This window comes from Peromyscus eremicus, chromosome 12 (genome assembly GCF_949786415.1).
Source record: "Peromyscus eremicus chromosome 12, PerEre_H2_v1, whole genome shotgun sequence".
Taxonomy (NCBI): Eukaryota; Metazoa; Chordata; class Mammalia; order Rodentia; family Cricetidae; genus Peromyscus; species Peromyscus eremicus.
In genome coordinates this window covers 44,822,145-44,838,637 of record NC_081428.1, presented here as the reverse complement: position 1 = coordinate 44,838,637, position 16,493 = coordinate 44,822,145, and the positions used below count along the sequence as shown (strand labels likewise).

Sequence of the window (16,493 nt, the reverse complement as noted above, 5' to 3'; positions counted from 1 at the left end):
GGTGAGGTGATAGAGTGCCCAAGTTCCAAATGTCCTCTGGAAATAACGGTTCTGTGGCTGAAGGAGATTGAAGAGTCCAGCCAACAATGAAGCACAGATGGGGAAAAGATGTTACAGTTGAAGAGTAGGGGGAAAAAAAGGTGGTGAGAATTCCTAATTAACAGAGGTTGGACTTTCACAAGACTATAAAACTGTAGAATTTTAGGAAGTAGGAAAATGTGGTCAATGTATGAAAGGTTGCCAAATATGAGAAAAATAAAAATAACCAAACAAAATACATGGCTGAGAGGCCCAGAAGACTAAATTATGAAATGCACCAAATGTAAATGAGAAACAGCCATTTTCGGATTCATATAGAACTGTGATCAGAGAGACAAGGAATGGATTTGAGCAGGAATCTAAATGAAGGAGATTTGCATAGCTACAGTCTAGGAAGGATGAAGACACCATGTCAAGAGCTGATGGCACTGAAGCAAGCCGAGGGGAGGAAAAGAGCTGCGCAGAAGCTTGGCTCAAGGACGACCCTGGAATGGAGGTGACCAAGAAACCTTAACGGAGGATGGAAGGCACCAATACCTTGATCTGGAGCATTAGGCTTCTCCTTTTTGTGCTTATATTTGCTGACAATTTTGTGGAATAAGTTCTTTTTCTGAGACTGGAAAGGACCTACAGACAATATTATAAATATATTTTAAGTTCACAATGTTGCACAAAACAATATTGTGGGTTTTGTTTTGTTGTCTTTAATTATCACTCCCTCCTCCCTTCTGTGGAATGAGTAAACTGAGTTGCAAGAAGTGCTCTCTTGTAGGTTCACTCAGCTAGCAAATGCTCAGCCTATTTTGTTAGGCTTATTTAAAACTCAGATTTTCCTTGGAAATGTGTTGGGCAAAAGCCTCCATTAGTGCTGGGACTCCCTGGGAGGATGCTGCAGATATAGTGGGTAGAAACAGACTATAATCAGCTAACAGCAGAGAGGTTATAGTTTGAAATAGAGAAGGCTTTAACTTTAAACTCCTAAATGCCATGAGGGAAAAGGTAGAATGCATGTCTCACTCTAGGAAACTGATCTCACAAGGACAGCACTTTCAGGATAACCACTGACCTGAGAGCATTAGACAGCTTTCTGGCCCTTACAGAGGCTGGGAAGGGTAGAGGAGGGGTGGTGGAGTGATTTAAAAAACAAGGCTATTGCTAAAGAGACAGCTCAGAATCTTAGTCCTTTCGGATGAAATGGAAATGGTGTTTTCCAGTTAGGAATCAGAATTAACAGCATCCTTCTTGAAGCAGGTTGTTTTCTATACATTGCAAATCTTCATGTCTGCATAATTTTACATGGCTTCTGTTACCTCATCTATAAATGGGGATCATCACAGTGCCTAACTCACGGGGTTGGTGTGAGGATAAAAAAGCTCTTAAGTGTCACAGGCTCCTCCTGCTGCATCTTCCACTTATTAGTGTCTACAGCAAGCTCTGCCTGCTGGCTGGTGGCAAACTATTAATGTTCCTGTGTAGTCAGTTTTCCATCTATGCTCTAGGCCACCCTTCTTGTTGAACATCCATGTACAAACATTATTCCTTCCCAATTAAAAAAACAAGAGGTGTTGGCATTTGTTCAAACTTCTCACATTAGTTACTGACCCCTCCGCCAAATCCTCTGTAGCAAAACTGTCCTCAGGAGGGTTGCCTACAACCTTATTTCCTGTTGTGTGTGAAACCCATCCCAACTAGGCATTTTCCCTGACACTCAAGAAAATCTGGTTTTCTCAGGTCACCTATAACCCAAGGCTCTAAAAGCCAAATGATGATTCTCATTGTCCAGGGCTGTTCAGCAGTTCCCACAATGACTGCCCACTTGAATTATACCCTTCTACCTTCAACATTCCTTCACCAGGTTCCTAATCAAGTCATTTGCTTTGTCTCTTCCCTAATGGATTTTCACCGGTTTCCTTTGCTTCTTTCTCTTGCTAGGCATCCCAAGTTGGGAACAACACAGATTTGCTGCTTGTCCTCTACTCACTTCCTTGGTGATTATTTGTAGTCTCTGCTTTAAATACCAGCTACAGGCTGATGACTCACAAATGCATCACTCTAGCCAGATTTCTGTGTACTTAAAATGTCAGCAACCTCACAATATCAAACATGGACCTATGAGATTCAGAGAACTGCCATATCTGCAACCCCAAATCCTTGTTCACCACTCCCTAGCTGCACATGTAGTCTCAATCCTACTTAAAGGATCTTTGTGTTAGCTGTCAGCTCTGTTTAAAAATGCTCTACCTGTATCCAAACATCAACAAGGCTAACTTGCTTACTCCTCCAGACTACCCCCATGCAAAGATGCAGCCCAATCTCATGCCCATCACTTGTGATCTCACTTTCCCAACAACCCTTTATTTCAGATGATTAAAAAGCAAGCACACAAAAACAGCTCCATTGAAATATAATTAATGTATCAAGTAAGTCATTCAATTAAAATATAGTTAATATTTTCCCCTCCACAGATATATGCACCATCAAACAACTATAGAACATTTTATCACCTCAAAAATGAATGTCACACCTGCTAGCAACTACCCATCTTATCCTGCATTTCCCCATCCCTAAGCCACCACTGAACTACCTTAAATCTCCACAGGTTTACCTATTTAAAATAAATAGTTTTAAACTGTTTTTAGATTTAGCATAACATTTCTAGGGCTCATCTGTGTTGCAGGAAGCATAGATCCAGGTGAGTACTCACTGTATGGATACCCCATATTTGATCAGTTTAGGGACTGATGGATGTATGGACTGGTTCCACCTTTTGGCTATTATAATACTGTTGATATAAACATCGACGCACAGGTGTTTTTGTGGATATATGAATTCACTGCTCTGAGGCATATACCTAGGGGTAGAACTGCTAGGTCACATGGTCAGTGTGTCTGACTATTACACTGTTTACTGAAACAGCTGCACTGGTTTATATCCTGTTGGCAGTTCAGAAGGGTTTCAAGTTCTCTACCATCTCTACCATTTGTTGTTTTCAGCCTTCATGGTCATTTAAAGGATTTGAAGTGGTAGCATTCCTATTGTGATATGATTTATGTTTTCCTAAGATGTGGTATCAAGCAACTTTTCTCTTAATAGTGACTTGTATATCTCTGTGGAAATACTTATTTTGATTACTTGCCTACTTTTGTTATTTTTATTGCTGCATTTTAAGTTTTTTAAAAATAATTAGCCCTTTGTCAGATGTATGAGTTACAAATCTTTTCTCTTATTCTGTAAGGTATCATTTCGATTTCTTGACAGTGTCGTTTCAAGTATAAAAATTTTAATTTGATACTGTCTAATTTATCTATTTATCTGTGTTATTTTTTGCTAATTGAGTTTTTGATGTCTTATTTAATGATCCTGTGTTAATGTGAGGTCATAAAGATTTAACTACAGTGTTGAACAGAAATTTGAGAATGAACATTGGTCTTGTGGATACTTACAGGACAGCATTTACTCTTTTACTGCTAATATAACATGATGCCACTTATCAGGATTAGGCAAATCTTTCTTCCCCTGTTTTGTTGAATGCCTTTGTCATGAAGGAGTATGAGGTTCTGTCAAATACTGTTACCACATCTACTGAGACAGTCATGTAGTTTTGGGTTTTGGTCTATTGCTTCAAAACTAAATGACTTTGGGGTGTTAAACTAACCTTGTAATCCCAGGGTGAAAATATAATTTAGTTCTTGTGTATATTATTTATTTTGTATGTTACTATTTGTTGAGAATTTTTACATCCATATTTATGTAAGGTATAGACTGTAGTTTTCACGTCTTGTGATGTCTTTGAAGTTAGAATGAGTCAGAGGTATGGACATCTCTAAATTTTTAAGTTTATGAAGAAGTGGTACAAATTCTTTATTCGTTTTCAGGGGTATATGTATGTGCCTGAGTGTATGTATGTGCTCCCCATGAATGCAGGTAATTCCTCTTAACTGTCTGGTAGAATCTATCGTGGGCCTGGGCTCCCTACATCCTAAGCACATTTAACTGACAGTTCAACCTCTTGACAAGTTACAGGTCTCTTCTTCAGTTGGCTTCGGTAGTTTATGTCTTCATGTGAAATGTTCATCTTATAAGGTTATTTAACTTACTAGTGTATAGTATGTTCGTAGTACTGACACAATTTTTTCATTTATGTTCAGTCGATAGTAATATCTTGTTTCATTTCAGGTTCTAATATGTAAATCTCTGTTTTTCTTGGTCACAATCTAGTTAAATGTTTCTTGCTATTTTCCAGGAACTGGTTTTGTTGTTTCTCTATTACATTTCCTATCATTCATTTTTTAAAGGTTTACTATTTCCTTCCTTCTACTTCCTTTGCATTTGGGTTTGCCTTTCTTTTCTCATTGTCTTAAGGTGAAAGCCTAGTTAGAGTACTGATTTCAGATCTTCTTTCATGGGGAGTAAATTCTCTTCACTTAAGTCACATCCCACCCTCCCTCTTGGGTACTCTGTTTTCATTTGCATTCATCTCCTCATTTAAGCTTTTTTTCTACGACTGATTTTTAATTTTTTCTACTATGGCCAGAGAAAATACTGTGTTAATTTAATTTTAAACTAATCAGTTGGTTTGTCTTATGGCCTACCACATGTCTAATTTGGAGAGTGTTCTTCATACTTGAGATACACTCTCTCCAAGTGTTGGGTCGTGTCTGGTAGTTCTAGTTGTTTGAATGTTGTTCAAGTGCTCATTTTCCTTGCTGATCATTTGTATAGTTGTTCTATCAATCTGTTCTTTTATTTTTCATAGTACTTTTCATCTTCAAACACATAATATACTTTGTTTACTTGGCCTTATATATCTGGTCTTCCCAGCATAATGAAACCTCCATAGCAGCAGGTTCTTTATTCACGGTTATAATCAGAGTACCTAGAATAGAGTTTAGTATAGGACAGATTCTCAAAAAAGACTCACTTCATAAATAACAAAGCTCCTACAGCACTAACTGGCACAAATGAGAAATGTGTTTTTTAAATTTAAATTTAAAAACCATTTTAAACATTAAAATGTATGTTTTTAAGTATTTTTACCAATGATACCATAAATTTCTGCAAATGTTATGACCATAAATCATTCTTCTAAATAACCAATAGCAAATACTTCTGAATTAGTTGGAGTGGTTTGAAATGAACATAGAAAGTTTCTATGCTTGGTTTTTTTTAGAAAAAAGAAGCACCGAGAGAAAATAAATTAACAAGCACAAAGTAAACCTGTCATGTGCACATGCTACATTGATATTAGCAATGTTCTCTATAATTTGTTTGCAAGCATTGCTTCCTATATTTTATAAAACCCAGGCACCTGCAGGCTGGTACACCTGAATGACATGTAGGCAATCATGGAAAGTAAGTAGGAGAAAGAAGAATAAACATTTTGAGACTTCTGGGGCTCCCAGAGATTGTACTGATTTACGGTGGAAATTATAAGGTATTGGCTCACATGGAAAGGGATATAAAAACAGACTGATTTGGTGTATGGGATGGTTTAGAAAAGAACAAAAGGACTTGTATCAGAGAAATCTGAGAAGTTTAAGTTAAGGACAAATCTAAAGACGAATCTGTCCATATTTACACACACAGACAGACACACACAGACACAGACACACACACACACACACAGTGCCTTTGTATATAGAAGAGCTTACATAAGCTTACATTAAAAAAATTCCTTGCTTGGAACCATCCCCCCAAAGATGACTCTAAATACTGTAAACAAATGATGGCTTTTTCAAAGTAGTGAAAAAACATGAAAGGAAAGTAATGAGTAAGATCTAATCACAGTCACAGAAAAGCAGTGATTTAGGAGTCAATAAATGAACAATTTCATTTCTGCTCACCAGCATGGCACACGTGTTTGACAAGCTGTCTAAACAAAATAAAGTTAAAAAATGACAGAAAAATACAAGGAAATTTAGTAGTATCTTTTTTCCTTTGTTACATTAACATAGAGGGAAACACAAATTGGGGGGAAAGGAAGGGCACGAAAAGCAGGAAAAACGTTCTGGAAAGAATCATTCAGAAAACAAAGCAAAGATCATTGTTCTTCACTCGCACTACCCTTCAGGCTTCTGTTACATCCCTTTCCTTACCAAACTGTGTAAGAGAATACTAGCACCAACTGCAGCCTCCTTAGGGCAACCCTGCACAGTGCTGGTACGTAAAGCGACTCAGGTCACCACTTGTAACTTGGGGAAGGATGTCCTGAACTCTGAGGGTAACAGTCCTTTGCAATGCACTCCTACTTACAGCTGGGTACAAACAGTAGAGCCATACCACAAGCCAACATTGACACTGCCATCTCAGCCTTTCCAAAGCATTCATGCTCAGGGTCTCCTAGAAGATGGACATTTAGGGCATGTGTTGTAGTAACACATTAGTCTTAGCTCGGCATGGTAATTGTTCAAGGTCAGAGGTAAGACTTAGGCGAACCTGCTCTTCTGAACCGTTGTGTCCTAAATGCCAGGTCTAACTCTACTGCCAGGAACTCTCCCCACGTTCTACAATTGCATGTGTTCTAATCAATATAAAAGCATAAGGAATTTTTTCCCCCAAGACTAGGCTGTCATTTTTGTATTGGTTGCATAACTAATGAATCAATAAATTCCTTTGCAATAATTTGTAACAAATTGCTCCAGGCTGCTGGGCATTGATCTGAGTAAGTTGGAAATATCCATTGATTTGCGTAAGTTGGAAAGTATTATCAGCCACTATTGAGTTAGGATTCGTGAATGGGGTGGAACTACTTACTTGGGCTGGACACCCGTGATTAAGGAACTCAAGATTGTCAGGGAGGGGGAGGAGAGTTGGGGAAGAGGTTCAACAAAGTATGTGTGAGAATACCATTATACAACATATTACTTTGAATGAGAATTAAAAACACAAATAAAATATAAATAAGTAAAATTGAGTATATTCTTGCAAGATTATAACTTACCAAAATAAACATAGTAAGGATTAGAAAGAAATGCATCATATTGCGCCTTTTATAGTGCAAATCTGCTGCCATTCTCTTCCTGAGAAAGTTTGGTAGCAATGAAGACTCAAATAGTTTGAGGGAAAATGACAAAATTCTGCCTAAACTGGGAATTACACCTTCCTAGCAGGAGAGGCTACAGACCTCAGTCTCACAGACTGAAAGTGTTCTTAAATTCAAACAGCAGATTCTAGCTTCTACTCTGTGAAACAGCTTCTTGTATTACCACCATGATTTAAAAACAAGAAATTCTTAGCCATCTTATGGAGAGGAGAGAGCAGTTGGATTAAACTTCCTATTAGTGCTTTATATATGTTAAGCAGGTGTTGCTCCTGGCTAGCTCCTGCTTAGCCATTTACTTTCTTTTCTGTTTTTTAATATTATGTGTATGCATGTTTGCCTGAATTATGTCTGTGTACCACATGCAAGCAATCCCTGTGGAAGCCAGAAGAGGGTGTCCCTGGGATTGGAGTTACAATGGTTGTAAGCCACCATGTGGGTACTGGGAACCTAGGTCCTCTCAAAGAGCAGCCAGTGCTTTTAACTGTTGAGCCATCTCTCCAGTTGCCCATGTAACCATTTTTAACTTTAATATTAAAATGTAATGTGGGTTTAAAAAAAAAAAGAACAGCAGCACATTTGACAAAGGCCAAAGAAATATGTACAGAATATATATAAAAAGAATAAGTAGAAGTCAAGGATCAAGATAGAGCTTTAAATTAAAACATTCCAACTTGAACTCAATTTATGTTTTCAACAGAACCCGACTACTGTTTGAAAATTACTATTTTCCTAGAACTCTGACTTCTGAGGCTTTTTGTAAACAATACTTCATATATTATCAGTACAGACAAATTGATGTTCCAAAAGGAAATCTCTTAGAAGTTAGAGTTTAACTTAGACTCATGATTTAAAGCTTTCATTCAAAATCACACAGAAAGAACCCAGAGATAACCTGGAAAACAATGTAAGATTGGGCTTCTGTAGCTGAACTGCACTGTGAGCTAGACGGATCATAATTTATTGGATAGTTTGTTCTTAGAAGCAAAGGGAAATTCTATTCCTAAATCATCACGCTGTGTTCAACTATGACAAAATAGACCAAGCCCACTTGCAGGAGGTCATTCCTTTCACTGTAAAGTTTTTGACATAAGGGATGGGGCAGAAATAAGGGAAAGACCATAAGGAAGAAATGAGGGAATGTGAAAAAAAGTCAGAACCAATGAGATCAATGGGAAAATAGAGGAGTAAACCCAAGTAAGTACTATGATTTGAGATATGCATCTGTAGAAAATCATAAATAGTGATTTCTTCTTGAAATTACATTTCAGAAAAATTTTATATACTTCATATACCCACAAATACCCAAAGGGGTACCAAGTATATGTGAGGAAAAACTAATGTTGAATGACAGTGAATGCAGGAGAAAATAATACAAATGGGAAACTGGTGTTAAAAATGAGTTTCCTAGCCAGGTGGTGATGGTCCTCGCCTTTAATCTCAGCACTCAGGAGGCAGAGGCAGGTAGGTCTCAGAGTTTGAGGCCAGCCTGGCTAGAGTGAGTTCCAGGACAGCCAGGGCTACTCAGAGAAACCCTGTCTTGAAAAAGAAGAAAAAAAAAAATGAGTTTCCTATGAACACATGCTCTTCTACAAAAGAACTAATGATCTCATACACAGTGTTTGTTTTGAATGACTCATTATGCAAAGGTGCAAAGGGTCTAGAGTCTAAGAAAACAATCTCTCTATCCCCCAAAGATCAGGCAATTACAGCACAGCTGGTATGATAATTTCATTAATAACCCGCAGTCTAGTACACTGCTAATGCCAAATTGCAAATTAGTTATGAATACTATTTCTCCAGTTTCCTAAACAGAATATATTATTTAATTTTTGCTTTATTTTAATTCCATTTCGTTTTATGAAACAACATAGAACATAATCTAAAAGGAGAAGACTTCCCACATATATAATTACTGACATACCAGTGGCTTTTTTTTGTGGCTTGAGAAGTATAATGAACAAGTTAAGATGATGTTGTATAAAGCACAATGTAAAACTACAAAGAGCTATTTCATGCCAAAGAAATACTATTAATCTTAGCTGGAGAGGAGAAAGCATGTAATAGACAACCAAGAAAGGTTTTGTGAAAATGGATCCTAACTTCAGTGTTTCAGCTTTAGAAAAATAATCTATCAGTACTTTCCAGGGTAGATAATTCAGCAGTTTCACAGACGTAAAATGAATGTCTTGAACTGTAAGGAGTGGGATAAGGAATGTGTCTTGAACCTCAATCAATTAAGTGCCATTTTACTGGCTTGTCAAGTATTTACTAGCATCTTTAAAGCCAAGAAGTGTGGGAGCTCAAGACACCATCCATCTCTGGGCTCATGGACTACATTGCCTACTCCTAAGTATCTCCAGGATGAAGACTGTCATTTCATGTGGTGTTCAACTGCCTGTCAACAGGTATACTTCAGCTCTTGCCCTATCCATCTTGGAAGATCTCCACAGAACACTGATTTTCTCAGATGAGAAAAGCTAGCGATGCTGCATTTCCTGCTTAATTCTTTATTCTTTAGGCTTCTTAGTAACCACAGAAGGAGATGGGTAATTCTACAATTATTTTTATGCACTTCCCAGCCTTTAATCATGAAGTAGGGTTTTTCACAAGCCTTTCAATAATATCCTGAGATGTACATCTCAAAGTGATCCTCTCTTTGTTGTGACAATTACAGTGTGCAAAGGGTTTATAGATCTTGAGGGAGAATGATTTATGTTTTATTAGAGAAAACAATATAAATGTATTTTCTATAGTTTATATATTTTAAATATTCCCTCAAAATCCACAAAATCAGGGAATCAATCTGATTTAACACAAGCAGGGAACAGGTAGCCACATTTGCAGAATAATTACAAAGAACTCATCTACCAAACCCTGCTCAGAATTTGATCCTGAAGCAGCTGTAGCTCAGCCACACCTGTGCTTCATCTCTCCATTTCCTGTTGCTGGCAGGACAGCTCACTGAATAACGTAACTGTGGGGAAAACTAGAAAAAAATTTTCCTAACTAATCTTCAGGCCTAAAGAGAAATAAAAAGACAAAGTTCTCATTGACAGTAATACTTAGATTCTGAGTGGGCCAATTCTTCACTGAGCCTGAGTGGAGTTCATGTTTAGCACCCAGATCATGGCCCAGGGCTTGTCACACAGGGCAGCTTGTCAACAGCTGTCCCGGGTGTTGAGATCACTAAAAATGCCAATACTCTTAAACAGTCCCTTTAAATGGGAATGTTGTCCCTGATGAGTGCTGAGATCTACCCAAGTCACACTGATAATTTGAAGAGATTCCTAACAGAGAGAATCTGATGCTCTTGAAAGCAAATATGTAAACAATGCACTTTTTTGCAAACGTAACGAAACAAAGTCTATTACTGGTATATTTATTCTAGGTAGTTTTCTTTTGTTTTGGTTCACCCAGATAGTAAAGAACAGTGTTTGTGTCTCAGGAAAACAGAAGGTTTGCAAGGTCCCAGAGCCTGTTCTCTTGTAGACTCGCCAAATACAAGTATTATTCAGTCAGTGGAATTTGCTCAACAAAATCTCAAAATTCCAAGAGAGCTCTGGAGAGCAGCAGCATGACCATACGGACATGAGTTACACATCTGAAAAAGCCTGGGTACATCTTTAAGAGCAAATGTACAGACAAGATGCAAAGATAGAGAGGCTAAGGAGAATTAAGGAGGAAAAACAGGAGAAGGGAGGCAGGGACCAAGACAGTTTTGGAAATCAACCTGCAATTCTGCTTCCTTACTGCCTCGAGTCTAACTCTAATCACTGTGGTTCTCTAAGGGGAGCTGAAGTTAGATGAAGGGGAGGCTGAGGTTCTGATGCCGTGCAAGGAGTAGAGAGGCCACAGCTAACCTTTGCTGGTTTTAGTCGATTCAGAGGACATGTTTCCAGTCTTCTTCTTTTTCCTTGGAATAGATACACATTTCCGGTCAAATGTAAGAGGACTATATTGAGGGAGGCTGTTGAATTTCTTTTCAAATTCCTCATCCAGCTTTGCGGAACTATTAAAGAGAGGGAATTCAATTAGCAAAAGGCCAAATATTTAAACAGAAACCGATAAATAATATATTTTTAAGTATTTCAACTTGAAAACAGGGTCCCTAGGAATTAGGGCATTAAAAAAAAATCTATACAAGGGGGAAAAAAAGACCTTCTCAGAAATTCTTGAGAAGACTTATCAATATAAATCTACACACCTTAGAAAACACAGAATGGTTAAAGAATAAGAGTTGGCATTCTCTCTACTGGCATGGTTTAGTCTCATACGGTTAAATACAAAGTATACTCTACTCAGACAGGTCTCACTCTAAACATTCATATGAATTCTCGTGCATTAACAAGATCATAGGTAATATGATATATTGAGTCTTATAAGTTGAATTTTTACATTACTGACTAGTGTTTGATTAAAACATACACAGATTTTAGAAAGCGTATAAAATTTGAATGTTAGGAAAGAAATTCTAGAGTGTTGACTCATGAGGAACAACACTCAGCTAGCAAAGTAAAGCCAGCTTTCAAGGAAGACTGGCAAGAGAGGCAGTACCACTTTAAATGAAAATTACAAATGACTGGCAAAGTCAGGGAATCCTTGGGCTGGTTTTGTCTCTAAGGGCCCCGCAAAGCAATGGCAGCATGCCTGCTGGATCCTAGGCTAGCTGCTGGCTTTTGTTCAATGAGAATTGCTAACCAAGATACACTGCAGACAGCTGGGTGAAGATGCTGCAAACTGCCGAGCTTGGTAGACAGGAAATGGAAGGGTTGGGGAAGAAGAGCAGCTTCCGATGTGTTGGGCTTCTCACATACATACTCCAACACCCCACTATTCTCTTGACACAGATTTTTGAAGGCTGTTTCATTTACCCTGTTTCTCAGCAAATGGCGAAATCTCTCTCTTGCAACTTGGGAGTTTAACTAATTGATCAAGTTAGGTTTGGAGACAAGGTCTTTCTGTGTAGCTGAGACTGACCTGGAACTCCATATTAAGTCCTTGTTGTCCTTGAACCCATATGCTTCAGGCTTCTGTTTCCAAAGACCTGGTGTGGGCATGTGTCTCCATGCCAAGCTAACCTTGCTGCTTAGAGTGGAATCCTCAACTTCATTGGCAAGCTTAATGATTGCTGCTTATTATTACCACTTCTGTCAGTGTGTGCACATGTGTATGTGTGTGTGTGAAGGCTAGAAAACAACCTCAGGTGTTTTCAAGAGCCATCCATCCTGTTTTTTTGAGACAGGGAGTCTTATTTGGCCTGGAGCTTGCTGATTAAGTCTAGCTAGCTAGTGTACTCTGGGATCCACCTGTCTCTGACTTGCTAGTTTTGGGTTTGCTACCATGCCTAGCTTTTTGGTGTTGTTGTTAACAGGGGCTTTGGGATTGAACTTGGGTCTTCATGGTACAGTGGCAAACACATCAGCAGCTGAGCTACCTCCCCAGCTTTCATGCTTGCTTACTTAATTTCCCTACTTCTGTCATAAGCTTCCTCCTGTCCTGGCTTGGTATTCAGACTCACAAAGTCTGAGCAGTTCATGGAAATACACAGTATTGTCTAGAGATGTCCTAGGATCACTACTTTTATTTTAAAGAACCCTGCATTTCAAAGTATCATTTAGCAATGACAAATGGAGAATTTTCATATCATTATACTTAAATATAATGTAAATAAAACTAACTTGAAGTACTTTGGACTTTTAAAATACTAGTAATGAAACTATTAAATATATTATTTTAATATAATCTTGAAATATATGTTTTTAAAAATAATCTTCAAGTATCTGTACCATAAGCCTCTACTTTTCCAGTTTATGATGCCCTGAAGTCTTAGAATTAACCAGACTTTAAAGTACCTTATTTCCAAGGAAAATTATATTTCCCACAAATAGAAATGCAAAGATTATGAATCAAATAAATACAATATACTCAATGCATAAAATCTGCATACTTTTAAAAACACTTATGAAAAATTATTTGTATTCAATGCATTCTTTTCAAATTAGGATAATATGAAATCTGAAAGGACTTTCAAAACAGCACAAGTGAATATGGAGATGTTTTTCTCACCAATATAAAGTACTACCTCTACCAACTTACTAACAAAATGCTTTATATTGTTCGATATAAAGTGTTGGCATAACGGTAATCATGAAATAATAATCCTAAGTGATTTTATAGTGATATGTGTGCCATTGCTTCCTCAGTACCACATTTCAATGTACAATGTATATCGGAATTATTTTTCTTAGAGTAGCAAGAGGTTGTCTAGATACACCAACGTCAGAAGGGGAGCATAATTTATTTACCTCATTATTGTCCAGCTATCATTATTTTATTAACATATGTACCTATATTCAGAAATATTAAACACATATAATACTAAAATGTAAATAATGGCATAAAATGTGCAAAATGTAAATACACAAATAAAATTCATCTTTAGCTCCAGATGGTAAAATGGGTCCTAGTAATTGATAACAGACTATCCATAATTATTACAATACGGCACTGTGGTGGACCTCAATTTAAACTCAGGCCTAAACTTAAACTGTGTAGAGTTTGTATTATACCTCAAGTGTAAATGACATTACCATTTGTATGATTGGTTAGGGGCAGGAATCAGGTAATTACTCCTGATCTGTCTTCAGTAGGGAGCTTATTAAGACAAGAGCTAACAAAAAATAACAAACAGTACCTCAGACACACTTAACACTCTTGCCAAAGTAGGGTACGGGGTGAAGGTCACCTGTGCTGACAGGCACTTACCCAAGGAAGGAGTCCTCCCTTAGCTTCTTCTTAAACTTCTTGCTCCCACTGGTCCCACTCTGGTTAAATGTCCAGCTCTCTTCACTCCAACACCCTTCATGATCAGAGGAATTTCCTTTTCCTGAGCTTCGTTTCCCTAGGAAACCCAAGTGAAGGAAGGGGTTTGCTCAGAATACTAGAGCTGGAGGAGACCATCTCAGGTCCTTCACAAGTGACTTCTTGGCCCCTTTACCTATTATCTCCATGATGCTATTTGTACCTATCAGTACCCAGAGCGATTTGGGCTGGACTGCTTTTAATAAAGGAACTGTAAAAAACAATCTTAACCTCTGAGATAAGCAGTCATGTCATAAACCACCATGTATTAAACTCAAGATGCTGCTCCTATCTTTTCCATTTGAGAACCAGCCTAAATTAAAGTGTGAGTCTGTTGCTGATAGACATTAATCCTAAATTTCTCAAGACTCACTAAAAGACATCCCTGAAGAATTACATACTCCCAAGCTCTTTCTACTTAGGGCTTATATGACCTAAGAACCACATATCATCTCTTGTTGGAATAGAGCCCACCAAGAAACAGTTCCCTAGCCAGATGCTTCAAAATAAAACGAATACAGATAAAATACTGTATAGATGCTACCATGCTTTAAATAAACTTCATTTGTAGTTTTGATTACCTAACAAAAGAGCTAGATAGGATATTTGCTTTTGGAGCCTACAGGTAGATCCTGCCAAATTTATTTGTGTCATTCAGGAAATTCCATCAATTTAAATATTAGGCTAAAAATGTCATTTAATACTGATGAAGCCAGCCCATAACGGAGAAACAAAAAAAGTAGTAATTTGGAATTTCTCTATCCTGACTACTTATAAAAAAAAAAAAAAATACAAACACTTCCTTAACAGTGATAGGAAGTACGCAGGTAAAGTGAAATGGATGACACATGAATGAGTGAGTCATACTAGGTACTAGTTTGATATTCAACCGTTCATGATGGTTTTTTCAATAGGTCTGAAGAGGAGACTCTGCTAAGCATTGTAGTCCATTCATGTTTATAGAAGTCACTTACCTCTGTCAACATTAGCTCGCAGGGAGGTGAGCATGCCCTCTGACACCAGGGTTTTATAAAGAGCACCTTTGCAAGATCTCTCCGATTTCCTGGAGCCACAGGTCTCTGTTTTTCTGTGACAGTCACTGTCCTCAGGCTTGGCCTGTCCTGGTAGGCTAGGTGGCAGTGCATCCTCTGTAGGGGTCAATGGCTCTGCTTTTATGCCCTCTGGCATCTCCCCAGGAGTATTCTTGCTGGCAGAAATATTAAGGAAATCTGGAGGTCGTGACTCTTTGGTGATGTCTGAGCACTTCTCCTTGGAAACCTTCTTCTCTTTCGATTTCACTTTTTTCTTTGGTGGCTTGGCATCCAAAATGCCTCCCTTGCCACTTGAGGTGCGCACCTTCTTTCTTGGGGTTTCTCCGAGTTTGTCAACACCCCAGTCTCCTTTTGCAACAGCTTCTATGGTGTACATGACACTCTCAATGTCGGATTCTGAAGACTGCCTCTTCTTGCAGGTCTTCTTGGGTGTGGATTTGTCATTTCCATGCCGATCCAGTTTGTTTTTCTTCTTTTTCTTTTTGATCTTTTCTGGTTTGTTTAGTGTGGTGGGGTCCTCGATGATCATAATTCCATGAGGGTGGCACATGTGATCCTTTCTATTGGGGACATCACTAATTATTATCTTGCTACTGGCAGAGTAAGAAAAATCAGGGAAATGACCATATTTCTGATCGTCCTCTGATTCCTTTCTAATTTCTTTGGGGTCTTCCATTTTTATAGCCATTACATTATCCATTTGTAGCTCCTCAAAGTGTCTTAAGTCCTTAGACTCCCTTATATTTTCCTTAGATGATTTCTCAAATTCTGCTTCCTTCTGGAACCCAGATTCATTGTTTTTCTCCAATTTTATGTCTCTCTCTTCCTTCCCTTTTTCCATTTCTTTAATTCTCCCACCATCTGATTCTTTTGATTTTATGAGTTTTGTTTCTTCCATTTTCATCCCCTCTGATGCCAGACACATCTACACAGTTAAAACAAAAGTGAGAGGAAAAACACCAAAACAGCCTCATTATTTTATCATCAAAATTAGTTTTCACTTTTTAATTATACCTCTTTAAGAAAACTTTACAATAATCACCTCACTTCTGCCAAACTTCATTGAACTTTAGATAAACACCCTTGAATCATTTTCTAGCATCATCAGAAACTTTTCTTATGAAAATTTGATAGAGGATGGATTCTGGAGCTTAAAGACAAACTTGGCTCCTAGTTTTATACTTGTTTGGAACAGAACTTCACTCCTTATTGCCCAAGACCTTTATAAAATAGACAGATCCTATCTTGGAAGATTTTCTGAGGTGAAGTGAGATGATATATTATGTCAGTATAATCCCCACACCCCAGAAGAAAAGGAAAACAGTAGTAACTCCCACTGATCCATCTGGAAATGTTACAATGATTCATCAAACAACAATGGAAGGCTTCAATTAGTGAGCATGCAGTACAGGTCTACAGATGCCAACAGATAGCTACAGAAACACAGAAGCTCTGAAAACATGGGTTTGTTTTTGCTCTTGTCTGGTGACAAATCTAGT

General features: G+C 37.9%; 1 protein-coding gene across 8 annotated transcripts in view; it reads right to left on the bottom strand.

Annotated features, from left to right (window-relative positions):
* Positions 1-16,493, bottom strand: part of Bbx (BBX high mobility group box domain containing) — a 137,578-nt gene that overhangs the window by 13,760 nt on the left and 107,325 nt on the right. For 7 of the 8 annotated variants that reach the window (XM_059277325.1, XM_059277320.1, XM_059277319.1 and 4 more), the window contains 4 exons: positions 14,917-15,919; positions 13,847-13,982; positions 10,942-11,090; positions 577-666 (listed from right to left, as the gene is read on the bottom strand). In XM_059277325.1, the coding sequence (XP_059133308.1) occupies positions 577-666; positions 10,942-11,090; positions 13,847-13,982; positions 14,917-15,919 (1,378 nt within the window). The remainder of the gene's footprint in view (positions 1-576; positions 667-10,941; positions 11,091-13,846; positions 13,983-14,916; positions 15,920-16,493) is intronic. The other variant, XM_059277322.1, reaches the window with a different exon arrangement.